This window comes from Pongo abelii, chromosome 1 (assembly GCF_028885655.2).
Source record: "Pongo abelii isolate AG06213 chromosome 1, NHGRI_mPonAbe1-v2.0_pri, whole genome shotgun sequence".
In the NCBI taxonomy this organism is placed as follows: Eukaryota; Metazoa; Chordata; class Mammalia; order Primates; family Hominidae; genus Pongo; species Pongo abelii.
In genome coordinates, this window is record NC_071985.2 from 115698709 (window position 1) to 115723853 (window position 25145).

Genomic DNA, 25145 nt, shown 5'->3' on the forward strand with positions numbered 1-25145 from the left:
ATCAGGCAAACCTTAAGGTCTCCTCTCAGTTTGGGACACAAAGCTTTTTTACCATCTCTTGGGATGATCGGCCCAGGAAGATGAGTAAAGCCAGGGCCAAGCAAAACTGACAGATCTGGCAACACACACAAATGTAAAAAACAGTGGAATCATGTGCATGGGACTCAACCAAGCATTGCGCCTCCCTGGAACTCAAGGATGTCTAGGTAAGCCAAGAACTGTCATTAGTAAGTCAAAAATTATTGCTAACATCAGAAATATATGGCATAGTTGTTCCTGTAGAGACCAAATTGTCCTGTTCCATCACCCAGCACCCTGAGTTGACTACCTCCTGTGACAAGAGAAACATAAAGGATTATGAAACTTACTCAGAAAGAGAAAGAAAGATGCCACATATGAGATGCCTGCCATTTGGGCCAGCATAGTCCTTTCCCGTCCCAATAGTGTCACTAACATTCAGAGGGTGAGTGACAAATGCTGTGCTCTCACTGCAAAGTAAAGAGGAAGCAAAAGTGTGGTTTTCAGCCCACTGAGAAACAGAGATGTCTTGTGAAAAGCAAAACTGGTTACATTATGTAGCTCTTTACTAATCACTCAAATTTGGGAGTAAAAAAGTTATCTTTGTGGTTAAGGAAACAGATATCGATAAAACCAAGAGAAGATGGGCCTCAACCTGGCTCACAGTATGTGTCATTTGGTAATGGTGAGAGAATTTAGGTAAACTGAATAAATAAAAAAGCCACCAGCAATGTTGTCTTCTTGGCCCTTCCTTCTCCTCCTCTCTTGGGAGAGGAAATGACTGAGAAATGGGAGAATTCCGCTGAAAAACATGAACGTGGGACGACATGAGGTGGTGCTGAAGGTTACAGGCTCTAGAGTCAGGCGGCCTGGGTTTGCATGCAGATTCTAGTTTTAGTAACTGTGCAGTCTTAGAAAACTTAATTAACATTTCCTAACCCTCATTGCTAAAATGAGGATACTAATAGTAGGTACCCTATAAGATTACTGTGAATGCCAAATGAGCTAATTTTTATTTTTTTATTTCTTTTTTTTGTATTTTACTTTTTTATTATTGTTATTATACTTTAAGTTCTAGGGTACATGTGCACAACGTGCAAGTTTGTTACATATGTATACATGTGTCATGTTGGTGTGCTGCACCCATTAACTCGTCATTTACATTAGGTATATCTCCTAATGCTTTCCCTCCCCCGTCCCCCCACCCTACGACAGGCCCCGGTGTGTGATGTTCCCCTTTCTGTGTCCAAGTGTTCTCACTGTTCAATTCCCACTATGAGTGAGAACATGCAGTGTTTAGTTTTTTGTTCTTGAGACAGTTTGCTGAGAATGATAGTTTCAAGCTAATTTATTTAAAGCACTTAGAATATCTGGTACATAGTAAGTGCTCAATGAATATTAGCTACCATCATCACCATCATGAGACATTTTAGTAAATCTTCATCTGCCCTATGAAGCTGCAAAATTTGTAACAGTGAGAAATTTTGCAAAATTGTAACAGTGAGAAAGTTATGACGGTGAAAGGGATCTGACCTAACCATCTCCATCTTGCTTCTAACTTCCAAGCTGCCCTTGTTAATTCCTGGTTGTAGGCCAAACTAACTTTGGGAGGAATTTAGCTTACAGTTTAATTTTGAAACAAAGAGGATAACAGCCCTTTCTGGAAACAAACCCCCTTCTTGCCTGGGGAGCAGACTTCCTCAGTAAGACTAACAAATTAGCCACAAGATTAGAAATTATGGTTTAGGAGTCATGCAGCCAGAGGCCACACAATTCCAACCTCCCCAATTGTTCCTAGGGATAACATCACTATTGTAAAACCTAAATTGGTGCTCAAGGTATTTTTCAGACCCTGCATTCTGATGCACCAGCTGACACCATCCAGGCTGGTGATCTGGCTCCACCAGTTCTTTGATCCCACTCAGGAACGGAAGACTGCAAGAACCCCCTTCAATCCCCTGTGATTTCATCTCCTATCTGACCAATCAGCACTCCCCACTCCCTGGCCTGCCAAATTATCCTTAATAACTCCAGTCTCTGAATTTTCGGGGAGACTGATTTGAGTAATGAAACTCTGGTTTCCCATTTAGCTGGTTCTGTGTAAATTAAACTCTTTCTCTATTGCAATTCTCCTGTCTTGATAAATCTGTTCTATCTGGGCAGCAGGCAAGGAGAAACAAGTTGGGCAGTTACGCTAATGGGCAGTTACACCGATGTGAACCCAGGTACCAAGGATGGCAGAGGAGTGTCTAAATGCAACAGTTGGCCCTGAACCTAGGCTAATTTAATACTACGCTAGTGCTAGAGTTCTCAGGAAGCTTCCACTTAAATCAGATAATCACAATGCAATGTGTCAACAATCAGTGGGGCACATATAGGGGGTGGGGAAAATTGGTAGGCAGGAGGGAAGGTCAAGATGGATTGGGCTGGGCCAGGTGAGTCAATGAGTCATCTAGAGAGGCAGGGGGCCAAGGTACAGTTGGGGAGAAACTGTGTGGCACGAATAGTAACACTCAGGCTGTACTATCTTGTTGGAATAAAGTTTGAGGCTGTTGTGAAAGAAGGATCTATACAGGTAGGATGGGCAGATCTTAGTGGGCTTCGTGTGCCAAGCCTAAGAGCTTGGCTTTTATTAATACCTCGAAGAAGAGGGAAACTATTAAGATTTTTAGTGGTAGTATAACCTGGTTGGATTTTCCTTTTTTCCTTTTAAGTTGAATTCCGTATGTGTGCATTGCTAATAGGTTGAAAGGTGAAGAAGGGAGACAAGGCTAGAAGCAAGGTCAGTTACAAGGTTTTTGTAGTTGTCTCTATGAGCAATCATAAGGGCCTGAAGTAGGGCATTTAAAATAAAGACAGAGGCCGGGCGCAGTGGCTCATGCCTGTAATCCCAGCACTTTGGGTGGCAGAAGCAGGCGGATCACGAAGTCAGGAGATCGAGACCATCCTGGCTAACACGGTGAAGCCCTGTCTCTACTAAAAATACAAAAAATTAGCTGGGTGTGGTGGCGGGCGCCTGTAGTCCCAGCTACTCGGGAGGGACTGAGGCAGGAGAATGGCATGAACCCAGGAGGCAGAGCTTGCAGTGAGCCAAGATCACGCCACTGCACTCCAGCCTGGGCAACAGGGCGAGACTCCATCTCAAAATAGATAAATAAGTAAATAAATAAATAAATAAACAAAGACAGAGACGGGATAGATAAAATAATCAAATAGTTACTGAGTACTCCCTGTGCAGTAAGCACCCTACCATGTGCTGGACATCCATTAAGGACATAATTAAGCTACAGCCTTTGATCTGAAGGAGCTGCTGCTTGTGCCATGTGGCATGGTGGAGGTGAGCAGGTAAGAACTTGACTGTCACATAGGGATATCAGGGAAGGAAGAGGGCATGTCTAATCTGGAGAGAATGAATGGGAGGTCAGTAAAATCTTCAGGGGAAAGGTGGCATTTTAAAGTAAAATTTATTTTCCTAGTGAGAATTATAGTAGAATGGGGTACATTCTACAAATTCAGGTCTGGAAGCATCTAACTTTATCTATCTATCTATCTATCTATCTATCTATCCATCCATCCATCTATCCATCCATACATCCATCCATCCCTCCATTCACTCATCCATTCTCTGGTTTTATTCATTAGCAATGATACCTAACAATTAGCCCCCCAGTGATGGTCAAACTACAAATATCAAAGTCTTAAGTGAAAGGTCCTGTACTTCCCTTTTCAAGATACTATGCAAGGCTTGGGGGATAAAAGAGGTGTAAGAGGGCCCTGCCCTCCAGGAACTTGGGATCTAGTTTAATAAACAGCTGAGATAAAAAAACAGCAGCCATATATGGCAAACATGGGTCTGGTATCCGATCTATAGCTCAGGCAAGAAATAACCTGAATTAATAGGCTGAAAAGGCAGGGAACAGTCACAGTAGGTCATTCAGAAAAGCCTGGTTTTAAAGTTGGTCCTTGGACATCTGGTATGATGCAAATGGACAGGAAGGAGAAGGAAGGACATTTCAGTGTGGACAAATACAATGTACAGAGGCAGAGGCAGGGATGTGCAGATTGTATTTAGGGAACAATTAAAGGGCAGTCTGCCTAGGATGGAGATTTCGAACAAACTCTCCAGGCTGCTAACTATAAAATCAGTGAGGCTCAAGTTACAGGAATTTATTCACCATTTTAGTTGCAGAAGTTGGGGGTCACCCCCAGGCACCAACACTTTAAGCAAATGTGGTGAATGGAGTAGTTACTGCTGTGTAACAATCAGAAAACTTTGGTGGTTTGCAACAGCAAACATTTATTTCTGTTGACAAGCCTATGGGTCAGCTGGGTGGCTCTGTTAATGGGGCTGTGTCCTGCTGACAGGAGCTGGATGGTCTAGGATGGCCTTGGCTTGGATGACTCAGTTCTCTTCCACATGTCTCTCACATCTCTCTGGCAGGCTGGACTGGCACATTTTCATGGTAATGTCAGGGGTCCAAAAGAACTAGTGGAAATACAACAGCATTTTTTAAAGCTTCTACTTACATCATGACCACTACCATCCCATGGGCCAAAGCAAGAAAGTCCAAAGGCCAAGAGATGGGTTAATATATACTCTGCCTCTTTATGGAGGGGAACTGCAAAGTGATAGAGCAAAGGGAGAGATTAACACAAACAAACTGAGGCCATCAATGCAATCCATCTGCCATGTGCACTGAAAAGAGAATTATTTTAGAAATAAGCATTGACCACAGAGACAATCATTGCCAATAATAGAGAGTATCCTGTATCCACAGAATATATATAACCCGGTAAATGCTATGCGATTTCTCATTCCTGGCTGTTGCCAAAATATTTTTTCTCTTTCCATTTTAGTGGCTTCATTTCTGCCAGAATTTAACATTGACAGGGTGATGTTGCCTCTTTTCTGGGGGGGAGAAAGAAGCTCTCTGTTGTCAAGAAAAAAAAAAAAAGAAGAAGAAGAAAAGAAAAAATAGAGCCAGCAAGACAGTTATTCTTTTACCTTGGGAATTGTTGCATTGCAATTGTATCATTTGAAAGGAATGAAAAAATGTAGTTCCTGATTCAGATCGGGGGAGAGTACTGGATGAAGAAACCAGGAATGTACTAAAGGAAAAATTCTGTTCTAGTTCCTGGAAGATTAATAAAAAGTTCTTTTTTTCAGGTTGATATGCTCCAATATTAGTTCCACAGAACCACAGAAATTGCAGGTATTATGGCCTCTGATCATAAGCACTCAGGCCCAAGAAATATTTAAATAGGGACCTTTTACATATCAGGCTCTGTGCAAGGCACTTTACATATACAGTCTTATAGAATACCTCATATCACTATGTGGTAGGTATTACTAATCCCATTTTACAAATGAGAAAACAGACTCAGAGTATATCAATATCATGGCTAGAAAACGGCGGGATTCTAAGGCTGCCTTCTCACTTTTGGTTCAGAGCTCTAACAAACCTTCTAGCTAGCTACTCATGATTTACAGGAGGCAGAGTGTACGATAGCAAATGGCTGGAGGAGGGTCAAAAAACCCTAAGGGGTCAGCAGGAGGCTGATCATTATTTCACCCCTTTCCCCACTTGAGCTCTTTGAAGTCAGGTCATATTGATTACTGTTCCACAGGGCCTGGACTTGCCCAGGTGAGGGAGGCCCTGAAGTTGAGCCTCACCTCTGCATGTGTATAACACCAAGCAGTCACACTACAAGAAGGGACCACAGTGATCTCAGTCAACTCCCTCATATAACAAACGAAGAAACTGAGGCCTTGCATAGGCCCAGCTGTGACTTGGCCCCAGTGATGGAGGATGAAGTCCAGGTCCCAACTCCCCGGCCTTTTTGCTCTTCCTTCCCACTGGCCCAGCTTCACCAGGAGCTGATGAGTTAACCAATGCTGAAGAGGTTTTCAAGGTGGGTGACAACTCTTCCTACCTGTGAGGAAAGCATGAACTAGGTTTCTATGGAGGAGGCAAAGAAGCATGGGGTGCAAAATAGGGTGAGTTTAGCTTCCTGGCAAAAGAGGAGAAAGAGAAACAGATGGGATCCTAGGCCATCTCCTGTTTTCTAAGCGAACACTTCCTTGGGAAGGGCTATTAATTCCTTAAATTTCCTATGGAGGGTCAGTTGACAACAAGCTATGATTAAAAAAAAGTTTAGGGGAGGGATCAGAATAGGCCTTAAAGAGAGGCAGAAAGGAGGAGAGGAGACAGGAAGCTCCCTTTACCTAGACCCTAGATCCCTCTTACCTCCTTGGGGCCAGACACCCATCCATTGCTTACTCAGTCCATAAAGAAGCTCAAGTGTCTCCTATCCTACTAAATAGCCAATTTTTACTCTAGTTCCAAATCACCTCCTTTTCCCTCCCATCTTCAAACTTCTGACAGTTTCCTGGTGTTCTGCGTTCTGTTTGATTTCCTAATTCTCACTGCCACTTTGGTCCACTGAAATCTGGGCACGGATCCACATAGACTTCCTGGGTCACAACAGTGAACACTGCTCACTTGACCTGGTCTTTCTGTGGCATCAGGTGTGGCTGGCCATTGACAAACTTGCTTGCAATTCTTTCCTTCCTCCTCTGACACCATTCTCTCCAGGACTTTCCCTTACCCCTTTGGAAGTTCTTTCTCAGTCTGCTTCTCACTGGTTTCTCTTCTCCAGGCCACTTGAAATTACAGTCTTCTCCAAGGTTCTGTCTTCAGCCCTTCTTTTCTCACCCTGCTGCATCTCATTCCCCATCTCTATACTGACAATCTCAAATAGATCTCCAACCCCAAGTTCTCCCTTAAGCTCCAGACCATCTAGCTGGTGTTGAGTATCTCCACTTGAAGGTTCCTCAGGAAACTCAAACTTGAGTCTAAAGCTGAAATCATTGTTTTCTGTTTTCACTGGTATTGTCCATCATGGTTGAATGCACCAGTATCAACCCAGACCCATGGCTGGCCTCCATGCTTCACATCCAGTTATGAAATCCTATCAGTTCTCCTTAAAATCTTTAATGAATTAATTCTACCCGTTGCCATCACAATTGAGAGCCTTGAGTTTTCATCTGGACTAATGCAGCCCCTTTGGTCTTCCAGCTTTGTCTCTCCCTGCTACTCGGCTGACAAGAGTGATCTAAAATACAAACACAGCCATTAACTTTCCAAATTTTTCTTTCAGTGGTTCCAAAACATTTCTAGAGGATCAGGTCCAAACTTCTTGACATGATCCCTGTGAGCTGACCCTGGGGAACACTCTCACCGCCCTATCCTTTAACTTTCAACCTTCAGGAATACAGAATCACTTATATTTCTCTGAATGTACCTTACCGTTGTTTCTTTCTTTTGCAAATGCTATCCCCTTTGCTTAGAATCTTGTCCCATTACTACCTGGTAAATGCCTATTCATTTAAAAATTTTAAAATTTGGGTTTGCATCTCCTATGTGAAAACTTTCTTAACATTTTGGATAGAAATCCAAAGAAAGGTTTATGCTATGTCAGTGAATTTCTATAAGTTTACTTATTATATAGTAATAAAATGAATCATTTATACACCTCCCTATCTTGTAAGACCATGAATTTCATAAAGGAAGGGGCTAGTTCTTACTCATCTGAGGCTGGTGTAATGATTTAGAACATGCATAGACTGTGGAGTCAGAAAGATTTGGGTTCAAATCTTGAGCAAATCACTTGACTTCTTTATGTCTCAATTTCTTCATTTATAAAAATGGTAACAATAACAATAGAAACTTTCTTATCTGACACAATTTGGGCTGTTAGTTGATCAATTAAGAGAACATGTCAGGTAAACATGGGAATCATAAAAAGACTTCCATGGATCTTAGACATTTTATTTCTACCTCAACATATATATGCACATTCATTCACCAATCTCTTGACACAGGCCCAAGCCTTCCTGTTGAATATGGGTCTGCTGCCTGGAGTCTCTTGCCACTTTCTTGCATAAACCAAACCTATAATATCTTCTTTACAAATTTCAGGTTTGATTTTTTTAAAATGGAGTAAGAACTTAAGCATTTGTGAAGCCAATGGAGTGTAGAGTCCTCCCATGTTTCTGTTATCCTCCCCACCCCACTCAATCTTTTACAGTTATTTTGCCCATACCTAAATTGATAGCATTTTTTTTAAAAAAAAGCAATTTGCTTTTATGAGTTTTTTCCAGAGAATTCCTGTTTTTATTGATACCTCTTACTTTTTAAAATTGTGGTAAAAAGCATAACATTAAACTTACCATCTTAACCATTTTAAATGTACAGTTTAGAAACTATATTCACATTGTTGGGCAATAGATCTCCATAACTTTTTCATCTTGCAACTCTATACCCAGTATACACTAATTTCCCTTCCCCGCCAGCTCTTGGCAACCTTACTTTTCTACCTTCTGTGATACTTTATATGAGTGGAATCATACATATTTGTCCTTGTGACTGGCTTATTTCACTTATGTCCTCAAGGTTCATCCACACTGTAATGTATGACAGGATTTCCTTGTTAAAGGCTGCATGATATTCCATTGTAAGTACATACCACAGTTTCTTTATCTATTCATCTGTTGCCATCAACAAAAGGTCGGTTACCTCTACCTCTTGGCTACTGAGAATACTGTTGTGATGAATATAGGTATGCAGATACCTCTTTGAGATACTGCTTTGAATTCTTTTGGATATATACCCAGAAGCGGAACTGCTGGATCATTTGGTAATTCTATTTCGTTTTTTGAGGAACCTCCATGCTGCTCTCCTTTGCAGCGGCACCATCTTACATCTCCACCAACAGAGCACAGGAGTTCTAATTTCTCCACATTCTCAGTAACACTTGTTATTTCCTATTCTTTTGATAGTGGTTACCCTAATGCATGCCAATTGATATCTCATTGTGGTTTTGATCAGTGCTTCTCCTATGATTAGCGATGCTGACCTTTCCACTTGTATATCTTCTTTGGAGAGTTGTTTATTCAAGTCCTTTGCCCATTTTGTTTTAAATTTTTACAGGTTTGTGGGGAACAGGTGGTGTTTGGTTACATGAATAGTTCTCTAGTGGTGATTTCTGAGATTTTGGTGCACCCATCACCTTAGCAGTGGACACTGTACCCAATGTGCAGTCTTTTATCCCTCACCTCATTCCTACCCTTTCCCCAGAGTCCCCAAAGTCCATTGTATCCTTCTTATGCCTTTGTGTCCTCGTAGCTTAGCTCCCACTTATGAGTGAGAACGTACGATGTTTGGTTTTCCATTCGAGTCCCTTCTCTCAGAATAATGGTCTCCAATTCCATCCAGGTTGCTGCAAATGCCATTATTTCATTCCTTTTTATGCTTTGCCCATTTTAAAATCAGGTTACTTTTTATTGTACAACTAAGTTACTTATATATTCTGGATATTAGCCCCTTATCAGATACATGATTTTTAAATATGTTCTTCCATTTTGAAGGTTGTCTTTTCACTCTGTTAGTTTTTCTCCTTTGACATGCAGAAATTAAGTTTGTGTAGTCCCATTTGTCTATTTTTTTTTTTTATTTTGTTGCTTGAGCTTTTGGTGTCACACCCAAGATATTATTGGCAAATCCAAAGTATTACAGCTTTCCTCCTATGTTCTCTTCTAGGAGTTTATAGTTTTAAGTCTTATGTTTAGGTCTTTAATTCATTTTGAGTTAATTTCTGTAGATGGTGTAAGGTAAGGGTCCAGCTTCATTCTTTTGTATGTGGACATCCAGTTTTACCAACAGCACTTCTGAACACCCCTTTGGCATTCATGTTTCACTGGTTTACATAATATTCAACAAACTTATTATAATCATAGTAACCAGTACTGTTGGGCACAAGTAGGTTGGAGAATGCATAGAACACGGTGGACTCAGGTGAGCATCGCCTCTCTGGGTGGAGCTGAGCCACCCAGGTGTCTACAGGACTCAGTAGTCTACAAGCCCTAAGCAATTAGTGTATGCATTAATCACCCCTTTTTATTTTCTGTTTATTGATGCTTTAACATCTGGGTCTTGCTAATCCTGGAGAGACTGCCCCTGCCAGGGCTAACCAATTCCTAGAGCTAGTTAAGGACTCTCCTGAGAGAAGCCTTTCATATGCAAACCAACCAATCCAGAGCCTACACTGCACAACCTCCTCCACTGAATTCTTGCACTAAGGACCACTACTCCCTTTCCCTAATCACCCAGGATTAGGTACCAGACAACTAGGGACAACCCCTATGCCCTAGAGCTTGCTGAAATTATTCAACCTAGCCAATCCTAAGCCTGCCTACTCTGCCTCACCTATTCCTTCCTGCAAAAACCACAATAAAGCCCCGTGCCCATGTTTCCCCTGCGCCTTGACCCTGATGTTTCCCTGCGCGGCCTCTCATGGTGTGGTATGTCCCTCCTCTTGGGCTCTATGAATATAATAAACCATCTTTTCTATGGCAATTGTCTCCTGATCTGTTGGCCCTGCCAAACCTAAATAATACTAAAACTTTTATTTTAAAAGTGTGTCATGCACACTGGTCTGTGGGTTAGAGGAAATGAGTGGATTTTTTGAATGATCCAGTTTTGTGAAGAACAGGCAAGAGTGCTTCTGCTGTAAATCCTTTTGGGTCACTTAAGATTGCAATCACATCTATGAGGTACTTGTCTTAGTGCACGGCACATTGTAAGAGTCCAATTCACAATTTGGTACTGAAGCCACAGCAATGAATGGTTCCTATCCTCCCATCATTTTCAGACTATCAGACCATCTGTCAAGGGATCTTCATTTTGCCTAGAGAAGGAGAAGATGACCCCTGGGTCCTGAAAGAGAAGTACAAGTTAGGAGGAAAGAAGGCTGGATAGAAATAAGTTTCTAGGCAAGCAGATACTATGTGCCAAGGCCTACAGACAACTCAGCAGCAGTTGTGCTTAGCACAATGCTTGGGCACACAATAAGTATGCAAGTAAGTTCCTGTTTTGTTTTTAATTTAATTTAATGTTATTAATTTAAATTTAAAACTTAAATTAAATTTTAGGCAGGAATGGGTTCAGAAATAGGTGGAGGATTGCTAATGACCAGCTCTGACTGTGTCACCATTGTGACATGAGTGGAACCCTTCCGGTTCGCTAAGAAGCATGCAATGATGGCTCATTTCCTAGAGCAGAGCATTAACTGTGCATTTACAAAGTGCAAGTGCCTTCTACATGCCTGGAAGAGTGCCAGTCATTGGGTAATGTTAGTGACTGGGACACGTACCCAGCCCTTGAATAACTCCACAACATGAAGTTGGTCCCTGGAAAGGACACAAAAGACACAGAGAACACAAATGAGGCCAAGAGGAGAGTGAATGGCGGAGGCCAACCAAGGGCAAGCAGCTGTTCCAGGGGCCCGCAGGGAGTTGGGTTCTCGGTATTCACTCCTGCCCAGGCCTGCTGACGCCAGCGGCCTAGGGAAGAGGATTGTTTTTCTATTACAGGGGCTGCTACCTTCTGGACTGATTTGGCCCTAGACTGCATCATGAGTCAGAAAAACCACTCTGTTCCAGTCACGATATGGTCACAGAACTTTGGTGTTTCCTCAACTGCAGAGAGGAACAATATCTAACTTCTCTCTTTCCTGAGAGGAGTCCTGTAAGGTCATGGGAATTCCCTGAAAGAGCAGGAGGCCTTCCGTAAACAATAGGATCCTACCCCTCACCTTTCCACCTGGTGGGAACTTCAACATTGATCCCATCAAATCCATTTCTTCTCTTATCATCAGTGAAAATCTGCAATGCTTTTACAGGATTCAAAGAGATCAGAAGGTGCTAAAGTTGCTGCTGGAATCCAGTCACAATCCCTCATGCTGAAGATATGAAAGGATAACAGAGGCCAATATCAAGCTCCTCACACAACTTCAATTTAAATTAAACTTCCTTTAATGAAATAAAAAACAAATGGTGCATTGCATAATATTTGTGGTCACAGTATAAAACAATACAATTAGTTCATATAACATTGGATATGGACAAAAATACACAAGATCCTTTCTTTGTCTACGGAAAATTCTGCAGATCCTTATGTGCCACACTTAAAAAGAAAGTCAACGTTTTTTCTTCTAGGGATCTGCACACATATTTATCACTGAGAATTTGGTCAAACAGTGGAGGAGAACTTACCCAAATCCCAGTTCCCTTCTTCCTCTGTTGTCATCGGTGAAGCTAAAAAAAAGTTTTCTGAAAGTAGCAAGTTGTGTAGTATTGCTTATTATTCCTGCCAAAAAGGCTCAGTCTTTGGCTCACAGATGTCAGTGACAAAATCATGGCTGCAGGCAGTCTGCAAAGCAAGAAGCAAGGGCCACTGGGGAAACAGACAAAGGTCTGGGCAGGAGGGGCCTCCTCTACCAAGATCTCAGGGAGCCCCTCAGATGGTGAGGGTGAGGGGGGGAAAGACACTCAAATAAATACATTTTTAAATTAAAATTTAGCCCAGTTGGTGACTCAGAGTTCTACTGTCCCATGAAAAATCTGAACAGTTGTTAAAAAGTTGATTTGCATTTTTTTTTCAAAGTGAAACGTGTATGTAAACATCATAAAGTAAACAATTTACAGGAATTTCGAGGCTTCTATCTGAACATAGCTTAGGCTCTTTCTGGGGCTATTTTTATGATTAGGAAAAAAAACCCAAACTTTTATAAAGTTCCTTTTTGTTAAGAAGTGCAATTCCACCTGTGTGAGACGTGGCTGGGTCCCTCTTTCATTCACACCAGTGCTGCTGGTAGGAACCTCTTCTAGAAGAGCACTTGTCGCAGGGGTGGGGGGGGAGCCCTATTTGGTACAACAAAAGAGTGCATCTCACCACATTAAAAATACACATTCCTGGAAATTTATATCCCTAGAAGGAACTAGGTCCTTGGTACAATGCCCTGGAATTTCTCGCCCCTTCCTCCCAGCCCCCAGGTGACATGCAGCTTGGGCAGCCCAATGGACACGGGGCAGGTGGGTGGAGGTCAATGCCTTAACAACTCCAGCCCTGAACTGCAGCATCAGTATGAAAGGAAAAGGTACAGTGTGTAAGCACCCAACACATTTACCACCATCGAGTGTCTGCTGTCACTCAGTCCATGGTTTTACACACACCCGGTCAGGTCCAAAGCTAAGCACCCTTTCTTCCTACTAAGAAGGGCCTGTGCCAATAAAATCCTGAATCTCCTTTTAATAGATGCAAGGGCTGAAACGGCACTGGCTGTTACTAATACAGCACCTGTTTACATATTTGTTCTCTCTTTAATTCTCACTTGTACAATCACCTACAAGCTGCCTCTTCTGAAATAGCAGTTAGGATATGACATGCAGAAAATACCCAAATCTAGTGCCAACAAGGCCTCGTCCTCTTCCTCTAGTCACTCAGGCCCTGGTGGGGTATATCTGTTGCCCATCTTCCCACCACAGGCCCGGGCCAAGGAAAGGCTACTGTCAATGCAGAATCTAATGTTTCTATCATGTGCATGGTCCCCTTGGTGGGGAAAACTCAATGGGAATCTGCCTCCAGGGGCGACTCGGTGATAAGTGCAGAACCGGCTGTGGGGGAGCAGGGGGAAATGGTGAGCCAGGAGGAGCACAACTCATCCGGCCCATGGTGACAAAGAGCTGCACATGAATGGCCATTATTTTGTATTAGTTTATTGCTCAAAACAAATGAATCTTTTTTCCCCTTTGGAAGAGAGAGCAGTGTTAGATCCTTCAAAGCCAAGATAAAAGCAGAGGATTGCAATTAGGGCATGAGTCACCAGCGAGCCTCAGAAAACCCTACTGGGATGCTTCCGAAAGGCCAGTGCTGTGCAGGGGGCGAGACACTTCAGGAAGCGGGAGGTTCCGAGGAGAGAGCTTTTAAAGCAGCAGTAGAAGCCTGGGATGTGGAAGATCTCTTTCTATCTACTCTCCTATTCCTGATGGGAGCAGTTGGGCAAAGCAGACCGCTCTTGACTCTGCTCTACAGGCCATTCACATGACAGCAAATTGCTGGGTTTCCCTCATGTCCCTATTAGGAAAGCAAAACATACCACAAAGTATACCCTTTCTCACTAACCCCCTGCAGTGGACCTTAAAAAGACCTGAAGGACTGAAAAGGTCATAGAAAAAACATGGTGCTTCTAGGTAATTTCTGATTCCTTGAAGTCAGTCAGTCTTGCAAGTAGCAATTTGCCTTCAGGTTAAGGAGCCCAAGCAGCGTGTGAAGGACATGGCATATCTGTGGGTCCCCCTGCAAGACTCTTGGTGCCCAATGCCTTTGCCCCCCACAACAGGCAAGAGAGAGGAACAGTGGTGGCTTCTTTAGCCTAACTTGCACCTGGCACCACTCTGACCCTCCTGGCTCCAGCTGCATAAAAATAACTTCGCAGGATCCCTCTTCTGCTCTTCCTGGAGTCCCCTGAGGCACAGTGGCCTCACAACTACCGGAGCAGTATCTGTTCCTTTCCTTGTCCCCAACCTCCCCTTCCTTGCAGCCCTTCTTACTGCCCTGGACAGAGGTGGCTGTGTATTTTTCTTCATATTCATTCTTAAGGCTAAGGTGGCAAGATAAGGTGCTCAGTGGAGAGCCAAATTCTAGATTCCAGGGCCGCCATTTCAGCGCTCTCACAGAAAACAAATACAAAAGAAATGGAAAAGGGGCAGAGAAGCAAAAAAAGAAAAAAAAAAAAAGCATTTGGGCTCAATAAGAAGTTATATACTCCAAGTTTGGATTTCAAATGTAGTCTAAACCCCTGAAAATAGGGGATGGGGTAGGGACGTAAAAGCTACAAATTAGCCTTCCGCACAGGTCTGTGTTGTCTGTCAGCCGGGTAGAGGGTGGCGCTCAGCAGCTCTCTGAACACATGCCTCCAACGCGGAAGCTGGCTCTCAGGCGGGCAGGCACATTCTCACTGAAGATAAAAGAACTCCGCATGCCATCACCCCTTCCTCACCACAACCCCGCGAAACAAAAGCTATAAACACACAAGTCAGAGGATCTATAAACCAGTGGGAGAAAAAAAATTAGATGAAGGTTAACCATTAAAAAGCTGCAGTTGGGAAAACACACACTCGATTGTTACATCAGAAAGTGCCGTGGGAAGAAGAGCCTTGTGCTGGTAAACATGTCCGCGCTCAGAACTTGACATGCAGAAAAGAGAGCGGCAGGTCCCACCTGAGATTAGAGAGGACTGGTTTTTAGTGTAACACACTTTGTTTTAAAATATCACTGTCCTCTTCTTGCCCCAATTGCTCCTAGAACGTCCCTCTGTCACTCCCCTCCCGGGCCAGCCTAGTCCATCTCCATCGACATGAGCCTGCGGCGCTCGCGCCGTGTCTCCTGAACCTCCTTCTTACAACACCAGTGGGAGCTGCAGTACCCGATGAGACAGGACAGGAGCCCGATGACAGTGGACAGACCGACGCCGATCAGCAAGGGATACTTGAAGGCGTTCAGCACTGGGAGGGAGAGATCAAAGGGGAAGCCGGTCAGTGCTGGGAGGGAGGCCGCTTTGGGGGCACCCTTGCCTGCCTTCCCCACTGGAGCAGGATATCCCGAGAGATAAGGTCTCATTCCTCCTGCATCTAGCACCTAGCACACCACTGGAGACAGGAGAAGCTCAGCCTTATCTGTCACAAAAATGAGCAAATGTCTTCCCACCCAGCTCTGCGGGGAGAATAAAAACCACAAAGAAGATTTTACTCGATGCCTTTGAATGTCAACTTGCTTTTTAGGGTTTTGGCAAAAGATTGATTTTTAAAAGTCAGTATAAGGGCACTGCACATTCAGCAGCAGATGCATCCTTAAAAAAACCATGCATAAATCAATCCTATGCATCAAATAACTGAAGTGTACTAAGGGAGCTATTTTAAGTAACACTATAGTAAATTATCTAGCAAAGTGAATAATCACTCCCCTGTTTGTTAAATCTGGGTTTTTATACGGAGTTACTTCAAGCAAGGAATTCCTAAGATGCAAAATATGGTACAGATGATTTAAGTGTCAGAAATGCACAAACACCATTTAGACTCCACCCTTGAAATCCCACCTTGCCTTCCCCATAAGTACCCGTGCTCCTTGGGCGGATGCTGCCACTGGGCTAGGTGCCTTACGTTTGCTAAGGTTTAATTTTCAAAATAGCCCCATAGAAGACTATTATCCCATTTTACGAGAGAAAATGGATCAGAAAGGCTAAGTAGTCTGTGGAAGAGCTAGGGCTCCAATTTCCATCTGACCGATCACTAGGGAAACACTCAAAAGGCTTCTACTCATCCTCGGAGGCCCCTGGACTTTAATTCTCTTTACGGAGTTATTTCAACTAACATGTACTTTCTGAAATTTTCCACAAAGGAGACATGCTTTTTGTAACCCAAGGAACAACTGTCCCCACTCTGGGATGCTCAAGGAACAAAGCTCTGTCTAGTTAGGTTGACCCTGGTGTTCATCGTGGGCCAACAAGGCTGGGAGCTCATGCTCCCATCCTGGGGCTCTGTGAAGCACCCACTCTGTGCCAGCGACTCCGGGAGGAGTCTCTCTTTTTTTTTTTCTTTTTTTGAGATGGTCTATCCCACTGTCACCTGGGCTGGAGTGCAATGGTGCGATCTCGGCTCACTGCAACCTCCACCTCCTGGGTTCAAGCAATTCTCCTGCTTCAGCCTCCGAGTAGCTGGGATTACAGGCACCCGCGACCACGCCTGGCTGATTTTTTTTTTCTTTTTTGTATTTTTAGTAGAGACGGGGTTTCACTATATTGGCCAGGCTGGTCTCGAACTCCTGACCTCATGATCCGCCCACCTCGGCCTCCCAAAGTGCTGGGGTTACAGGCGTGAGCCACTGTGCCCGGCCATGAGTCTCTCTTCTTTTTTTTTTTTTGAGACGGAGTCTTGCTCTGTGGCCCAGGCCGGAATGCAGTGGCGGGATCTTGGCTCACTGCAAGCTCCGCCTCCCGGGTTCACGCCATTCTCCTGCCTCAGCCTCCCAAGTAGCTGGGACTACAGGCGCCCGCCACTACGCCCGGCTAATTTTTTGTATTTTTAGTAGAGACGGGGTTTCACCGTTTTAGCCAGGATGGTCTCGATCTCCTGACCTCGTGATCCGCCCGCCTCGGCCTCCCAAAGTGCTGGGATTACAGGCGTGAGCCACCGCGCTCGGCCGAGTCTCTCTTCTTTAAGAAGCAAAACCAGTGGTAGTGAGAGTAGCAGGTCCCTAAGCTATAGCCTCCCCTATCGACCTGAGCCCTCTCTCTCAAGGCTGCTCTCTGCCTGTGCCTAGCAGAATCCATGCCAACCCTCAGACACAGTAAAGCGAGTTTCTACACATTTATGGAAGAGGCAAAGCCTTGAAAATTTTTCTAGTAAGTGTTGAAAATCATTTATCAATGGTGACACCAGCACATAATAGCAAAGCTGGGGAAACTGCAAGGACTGCTGGTGCTCCTTCTGGGTGCAGGCTCTGGCCAGGTCTAGAAAGAAAGCAGGACGTGCTATGGCACATTCCTCAAACTGTGGCCACCTGGGTTCTGTCAGCTACAGCCTGGCACAGAAAGAAGACATTCCCAAACACTGAGAAATTTGGGTGACATTCTTACCATCCATCTTCACAGTTATAAAAACGGGCTTGGAGTGGATCTCTGCCTCCTTCTGCCAGGAACCTGTTGGTGACTTCACCCATGGAGTCACGGAACAGTAGTAGTTGCCAAAGTCCTGGTCCTCGGAGCCATGCACTTGCAGCAAGAATTCCAGCACACTCACACGCTCCAGGCTGAGGTCGCTCTTCCAGTCCCTCCGGGAGGTGGTCACGATGCCCTTCCGATCCAAGGAAGACAGGAGCACAGGAGCCTTGTCCAGGCCAAAGGAGTGCACCGCAAACCAGGACACATCAAAGGCCATGTCATCTACGGATTACCAAGCCAAAACCCTAGGGTCAGTGCAATGGGCAGAAGTCATATGTATGGCCACTATCCATGTATGCGGTCCTTACTACGTACGGCAAGCACAGCACTACATGCCTTCGGTCTCACTGGATCCTCACAACAGCCCTATGATGAAGGCACTATCATACTTTTATTCTGCCATTATTGCCAGACTATATACCTGCTCAAGGTCATGTAGCCAGCAGGTAGCAGAGTGTGCAGCTTAACCCAGAGAGTACAGCTCCAGAGCCCAGCCTCTTAACCACTGCACTGCTGCCACCCAGACTAACGGGCCACAGGAAGAAGAGTCAGGGCCAAAAACTGTCTCCCGCAGAGAACACTGATCCAAAAGCTGGTATGCCAGGACACTGCAAGCTCTGTCTCCCAAAGAAAGCCAGCTCCTTTGGCATTTCAGGCAGAAGAACCCAAGACTGGAAGGACACTAAAGTCATATGGAACAAAATATACATAAAATGAATTGCACCAAATTTAGAGTTGTAAACAGTTTAGATTTTATTGTACACTATGGTTTTTCTTTCCTTGCAGAAGTGCTTAAGTTCAAAACAAGAGGAAAAAAAATGTCAAGCTGAGAAAATGGAACACAGTTTAACAGTCCCAGAGAGTAATGCTGAATCGTAAAGTACTCTGCAAAATGAAGATTCTAACAGCCTCAAATAAATTAATATGGGCATAAGAGAAAGAAGACTTTGGCACAAGTGGTAATTGTCATGGAATGTGAAAACAGAGCACACATCATAAGCCCTTGACCTCGTCCCTTGACTGGTACCAACCATTATCAGCTGTGTCGGCTCTGAGATTCATCCAGCAACAAAAGACAACAGCCACAACACTGTTTTGTCTTAAATCCACTTGAGAAAGCATTTTATATAAATGTCAAATAACACAATTTTTTGCCGAACAAGAGATAACATTTATTCATTTAGTAAAAATACACTAATAGCCTCAAAAAGCACATAAGGCAAATAAATTATTTTCAGATGCTTACATATTAAAAAAGTAAACAGAACTAAAAGCAAGAATTTCTATGAAATTATCCAAATGATATTTCTTTCTTAGCTCACTCTAAACATGTCATATCTTCTCTTTTTCTACCATTGACCCACTGTGGCACTTGAGCACATTTTTTCTTTTTCTTTTTTTGTTCCCAGTGTCTCTCCAAGGAAACCAGCTCCCTGGGGGCAGAGGGAGTGCCATAAACAGCCTCATGCTCTCACAGTGCCAAGGGCAGAGTGGACACCCACATCACTCTCGTCTTCAGTGAAAACTCTTAACTCAGTGCTGCTGTCACCTGCAGGGGCTGGGTGGTTGCTGAAGGCAAAAAGCCAAACCAGGTTCCCAGACTCTAAGCCCTGATCCGCACTGTGCCTTAGGGTGTGGGAGCCAGGCTCCAGGGCCAGGCTGCCTAGGCTAGCATCTCAGCACCAGCACTAATGAACCATGTGACCTGGGCAAGTTCCCCAAGTTCACTGAGACTTAGTTTCCTCATCTGCAAAATGAAAATGACAGCACCCAGCGTTAAATTTACCACATTTATTAAAATGCTGAGAACAGCACCTGGAACACATTAAGTCCTCAATAAAAGTTGGTCACCATGAACAACATTATCTCCACAGCTCAACACACATGCTCCTACACACAGACCTGCTAAGGGGAAGGGCATTACCAGCGCAGCAAATGCAGCTGGTGGACCCAGCTGGTGGGTTTAGCCTCTGGCCACTGCAGGTGCTGGCTGTTAAAACTCACACACCTGTACCCTCCCCCTCTCCAGAGGCCGGGCTTAGGCTGATGGAAGCCGCCACCTGGAGGTTATGAACTGCTCTCGCTCCTTCGCCACTCAGCCTATGGACAATGACTGACTAGTGAAGTGACAGAAAAGCCCAGTCCCCTTCCCTCCAGTGGGCCTACTCTGCAGTACACTCATGCTCCAGAACTCCCCGTGGGGAGGTGGACTTGCTCCGAATTCACACCTCGACTTGCCTTCTTCTCCAGCTCTATCTCAAGTCCCTCCCTTCCTCAGTGTTCTCCTGAGAACACTCCCTCAATCCATCACTCGCATGCTTGTCTGTCTTTGCTTGCGGAGAACCTGACCTAAGATACTGCCTCAGAAGGGCCAAAGTCTGCTGTCCCCACCCCTGCTCAGCACAGAGGACCTTGGCCCACAAATCACTTATGCAACGTGTCCTTCACAAAAGAGCATTCCCTCACAGCCCACAGCATGTGTGAGGAAAAACTAAATTACAAGGTGTGTTTAATAATTCAGTATCTTCCATCCACACAGTCCAAGAGTGCAAAATTCTGGAAAATTGTGATCTGAAAGATAACAGCTACCTATAGCTTTTGCAATTAATTACACTGGAGGAAAAGACTTTTATATTAAAGGCACAACTGGTGAACTATTAATTTACTGAGAAAGAGCATTTAAAGGATTTATTTTTGTGTGTATCATAAATGAACTTTAAGGGCAAACATGGTATCGCATTTTTCCAACTTTTGAAAAGGATTTTCCTCCCTTTTCCCCGGTAGTCTCTTCTACTTTTACCATCACTTTCTCTTCGGAATCCTGCTTTCTGTCCTCAGTCTTCCCCATCTCAGGTACAGGAGAGGCTTCTCATTCCCTTCCCCTGTGAATGGAGCTAACCAACTCCATGGATGTGGGTGGGATTGTTTCTTTTCCTTTTCTAACATCTCCCACAAACTCTCCTTCTGTTTCCTACCTCTAAAGATCAGCCATGTTCAGCTTCCCTGCTGGAGCCAATTTTGGTTCAATCAACTAGTCCAGGGGTCAGTAAACTACAGCCTGCAGGCCAAGTCCAGCCCACTACCTGTTTTTGTAAATAAAGTTTCACTGAACACAGCTATGCCCATTTGCTTACATTAAATATCTACGGCTTCTTTCACACTACAATGGCAGTGCTGAATAGTTGCCACAAAGGCCATCTGGCCCACAGGGCCAAAATATTTCCTACCCAGGTCCTTTACAGAAAATATCTGCTGACCTGAACATTCAACTGAGAGTCCTGCAGGAGACAGATGTCCACCTGGATGGTGGCGGCATCCAGGCCTCTGCTTCCAGATGCTAGTGTTACCCAGTCCCCTGCTCAGGGGCTCACTGGATTCACTGCAGGCCACTGCCCTTTGCTTAGAGCTTGCCCCTTCATACAGAATGGAAAGCTGCTATTAGTTTCTTTCCCAGGTACACACTTCCAGCAGTCTCCACATAGAAACTTGTGACCTCTGTACAATTTGGCCTTTTCAAGCAGCAGATTTCTGCCGGCAGCCATGGCTCTGCTTGTGATGGGGTGGGGTAGTACAGAGTGTCGAGGTCAAAGCATGCAGGAGAAAAGGGAAGCCCAGAGGAAATTAGGGTCTTCATGAGTTCTTTAGGAAAAGGCAGAGGTGGGTACAGTCCTGCTCAGTAACAGAGATCCCCTGAGTGCATTTAATGTTCTTTCAAGTCTTAAGGGTCAAAGAGTGAGAGAGGGACATCAACTGGTCACTAAATGGGGCTAAGCAGAAAAGGAGTAAGACTGATGGGTCCCACAACTCTTAGGCATCCTGTTGGCAATGCTAGTATGTAAATGCAAAGAAAAAAATTATAATGATTTCCTAAGAATTCTAACTACAATAGCACCCTCTGGTCACCAGCTACTCCTTTGCTCTGTATGTCTTCGTTGCATTAATTGCTGTGATATTATAGAGCACTTTATTTCTTGCCCATGTCCTCATCTAGGTTGCCAAGCTCCATGAGGACAGACTTTGGGCATCTTTTTTTTATTATTATTACACTTTAAGTTCTAGGGTACATGTGCACAACGTGCAGGTTTGTTACATATGTATACATGTGCCATGTTGGTGTGCTGCACGCATTAACTCGTCATTTACATTAGGTATATCTCCTAATGCTATCCCTCCCCTCTAGCCTGACCCCACGACAGGCCCCGGTGTGTGATGTTCCCATTCCTGTGTCCAAGTGTTCTCATTGTTCAATTCCCACCTATGAGTGAGAACATGAGGTATTTGGTTTTTTGTCCTTGTGATAGTTTGCTGAGAATGATGGTTTCTAGCTTCATCCATGTCCCTGCAAAGGACATGAACTCATCCTTTTTTATGGCTGCATAGTATTCCATGGTGTATATGTGCCACATTTTATTAATCCAGTCTATCACTGATGGACATTTGGGTTGGTTCCAAGTCTTTGCTATTGTGAATAGTGCTGCAATAAACATACGTGCACATGTGTCTTTATAGCAGCATGATTTATAATCCTTTGACCCAGTAATGGGATGGCTGGGTCAAATGGTATTTCTAGTTCTAGATCCTTGAGGAATCGCCACACTGTCTTCCACAATGGTTGAACTAGTTTACAGTCCCACCAATAGTGTAAAAGTGTTCCTATTTCTCCACATCCTCTCCAGCACCTGTTGTTCCCTGACTTTTTAATGATCGCCATTCTAACTGGTGTGAGATGGTGTCGCATTGTGGTTTTGATTTGCATTTCTCTGATGGCCAGTGACGATGAGCATTTTTTCACGTGTCTGTTGGCTGCATAAATGTCTTCTTTTGAAAAGTGTCTGTTCATATCCTTTGCCCACTTTTTGATGGGGTTGTTTGATTTTTTCTTGTAAATTTGTTTGAGTTATTTGTAGATTCGGAATATTAGCCCTTTGTCAGATGAGTAGACTGCAAAAATTTTCTCCCATTCTGTAGGTTGCTTGTTCACTCTGATGGTAGTTTCTTTTGCTGTGCAGAAGCTCTTTAGTTTAACTAGATCCCATTTGTCAATTTTGGCTTTTGTTGCCATTGCTTTTGGCGTTTTAAACATGAAGTCCTAGCCCATGTCTATGTCCTGAATGGTATTGCCTAGGTTTTCTTCTAGGGTTTTTATGGTTTTAGGCCTAACATTTAAGTCTTTAATCCATCTTGAATTAATTTTTGTATAAGGTGTAAGGAAGGGATCCAGTTTCAGCTTTCTACATATGGCTAGCCAGTTTTCCCAGCACCATTTATTAAATAGGGAATCCTTTCCCCATGTCTTGTTTTTGTCAGGTTTGTCAAAGATCAGATAGTTTTAGATGTGTGATTTCTGAGGGCTCTGTTCTGTTCCATTGGTCTATATATCTGTTTTGGTACCAGTACCATGCTGTTTTGGTTACTGTAGCCTTGTAGTATAGTTTGAAGTCAGGCAGCGTGATGCCTCCAGCTTTGTTCTTTTGGCTTAGGATTCACTTGGCGATGCAGGCTCTTTTTTGGTTCCATATGAACTTTAAAGTAGTTTTTTCCAATTCTGTGAAGAAAGTCATTGGTAGCTTGATGGGGATGGCACTGAATCTATAACTATCCTTGGGCAGTATGGCCATTTTCATGATATTGATTCTTCCCATCCATGAGGATAGAATGTTCTTCCATTTGTTTGTGTCCTCTTTTATTTTGTTGAGCAGTGGTTTGCAGTTCTCCTTGAAGAGGTCCTTCACATCCCTTGTAAGTTGGATTCCTAGGTATTTTATTCTCTTTGAAGCAACTGTGAATGGGAGTTCATTCATGATTTGGCTCTCTGTTTGTCTGTTATTGGTGTACAAGCATGCTTGTGATTTTTGCACATTGATTTTGTATCCTGAGACTCTGCTGAAGCTGCTTATCAGCTTAAGATTTTGGGCTGAGACGATGGGGTTTTCTAGATATACAATCATGTCATCTGCAAACAGGGACAATTTGACTTCCTCTTTTCCTAATTGAATACCCTTTACTTCTTTCTCCTGCCTGATTGCCCTGGCCAGAACTTCCAACACTATGTTGAATAGGAGTGGTGAGAGAGGGTATCCCTGTCTTGTGCCAGTTTTCAAAGGGAATGCATCCAGTTTTTGCCCATTCAGTATGATATTGGCTGTGGGTTTGTCATAAATAGCTATTATTTTGAGATACGTCCCATCAATACCTAATTTGTTGAGTTTTTAGCATGAAGGACTGTTGAATTTTGTCAAAGGCCTTTTCTGCATCTATTGAGATAATCATGTGATTTTTGTCTTTGGTTCTGTTTATATGCTGGATTACGTTTATTGATTTGCGCATGTTGAACAAGCCTTGCATCCCAGGGATGAAGCCCATTTGATCATGGTGTATAAGCTTTTTGATGTGCTGCTGGATTCGGTTTGCCAGTATTTTATTGAGGATTTTTGCATCGATGTTCATCAGGGATATTGGTCTAAAATCCTCTTTTTTTGTTGTGTCTCTGCCAGGCTTTGGTATCAGGATGATGCTGGCCTCATAAAATGAGTTAGGGAGGATTCCCTCTTTTTCTATTGATTGGAATAGTTTCAGAAGGAATGGTACCAGCTCCTCCTTGTACCTTGGTAGAATTTGGCTGTGAATCCATCTGGTCCTGGACTTTTTTTGGTTGGTAGGCTATTAATTATTGCCTCAACTTCAGAGCCTGTTATTGGTCTATTCAGGGATTCCACTTCTTCCTGGTTTAGTCTTGGGAGGGTGTATGTGTCCAGGAATTTATCCATTTCTTCTAGATTTTCTAGTTTATTTGCGTAGAGGTATTTATAGTATTCTCTGATGGTAGTTTGTATTTCTGTGGGATCGGTGATGATATCCCCTTTATCATTTTTTATTGCATCTATTTGATTCTTCTCTCTTTTCTTCTTTATTACTCTCGCTAGTGGTCTATCCATTTTGTTGATCTTTTCAAAAAACCAGCTCCTGGATTCACTGAATTTTTGAAGGGTTTTTTGTGTCTCTATCTCCTTCAGTTCTGCTCTGATCTTAGTTATTTCTTGCCTTCTGCTAGCTTTTGAGTTTATTTGCTCTTGCTTCCCTAGTTCTTTTAATTGTTATGTTAGGGTGTCAATTTTAGATCTTTCCTGCTTTCTCTTGTAGGCATTTGGTGCTATATATTTCCCTCTACACACTGCTTTAAATGTGTCCCAGAGATTCTGGTACATTGTGTCTTTGTTCTCATTGGTTTCAAAGAACATCTTTATTTCTGCTTTCATTTCATTATGTACCCAGTAGTCATTCAGGAGCAGGTTGTTCAGTTTCCATGAAGTTGAGCGATTTTGAGTGAGTTTCTTAACCTGAGTTCTAGTTTGATTGCAGTGTGGTCTGAGAGACTGTTATAATTTCTGTTCTTTTATATTTGCTGAGGAGTGCTTTACTTCCAACTATTTTGGAAGTACATTTTGGAATAAGTGCGATGTGGTTACTTCCAACTATTTTGGAAGTAAATAGTTGGATGTAGTTACTTC

General features: G+C 43.5%; 2 protein-coding genes across 4 annotated transcripts in view; both read right to left on the bottom strand.

Moving 5' to 3' along the window:
- The window catches only part of CD101 (CD101 molecule), a 49034-nt gene extending 37229 nt beyond the window's left edge, over nt 1–11805 (bottom strand). Inside the window, exons 1-2 of one of the 3 annotated variants that reach the window (XM_054528996.1) lie at nt 11674–11805; nt 369–4504 (exon numbers count right to left, since the gene is read on the bottom strand). In XM_054528996.1, coding sequence (XP_054384971.1) covers nt 369–456 — 88 coding nt within the window. In that variant the 5' untranslated portion in view covers nt 457–4504; nt 11674–11805. Of the gene's footprint in view, nt 1–368; nt 11209–11673 lie in introns of those variants that run through there. The other 2 variants (XM_054529003.2, XR_010141686.1) reach the window with 2 other exon arrangements.
- Nucleotides 11806–11875: 70 nt separating this feature from the next.
- PTGFRN (prostaglandin F2 receptor inhibitor) overlaps nt 11876–25145 on the bottom strand; it is an 80656-nt gene continuing 67386 nt past the window's right edge. The window contains exons 8-9 of the mRNA XM_024247537.3: nt 17554–17859; nt 11876–15424 (exon numbers count right to left, since the gene is read on the bottom strand). Coding sequence (XP_024103305.2) covers nt 15258–15424; nt 17554–17859 — 473 coding nt within the window. The 3' untranslated portion in view covers nt 11876–15257. The remainder of the gene's footprint in view (nt 15425–17553; nt 17860–25145) is intronic.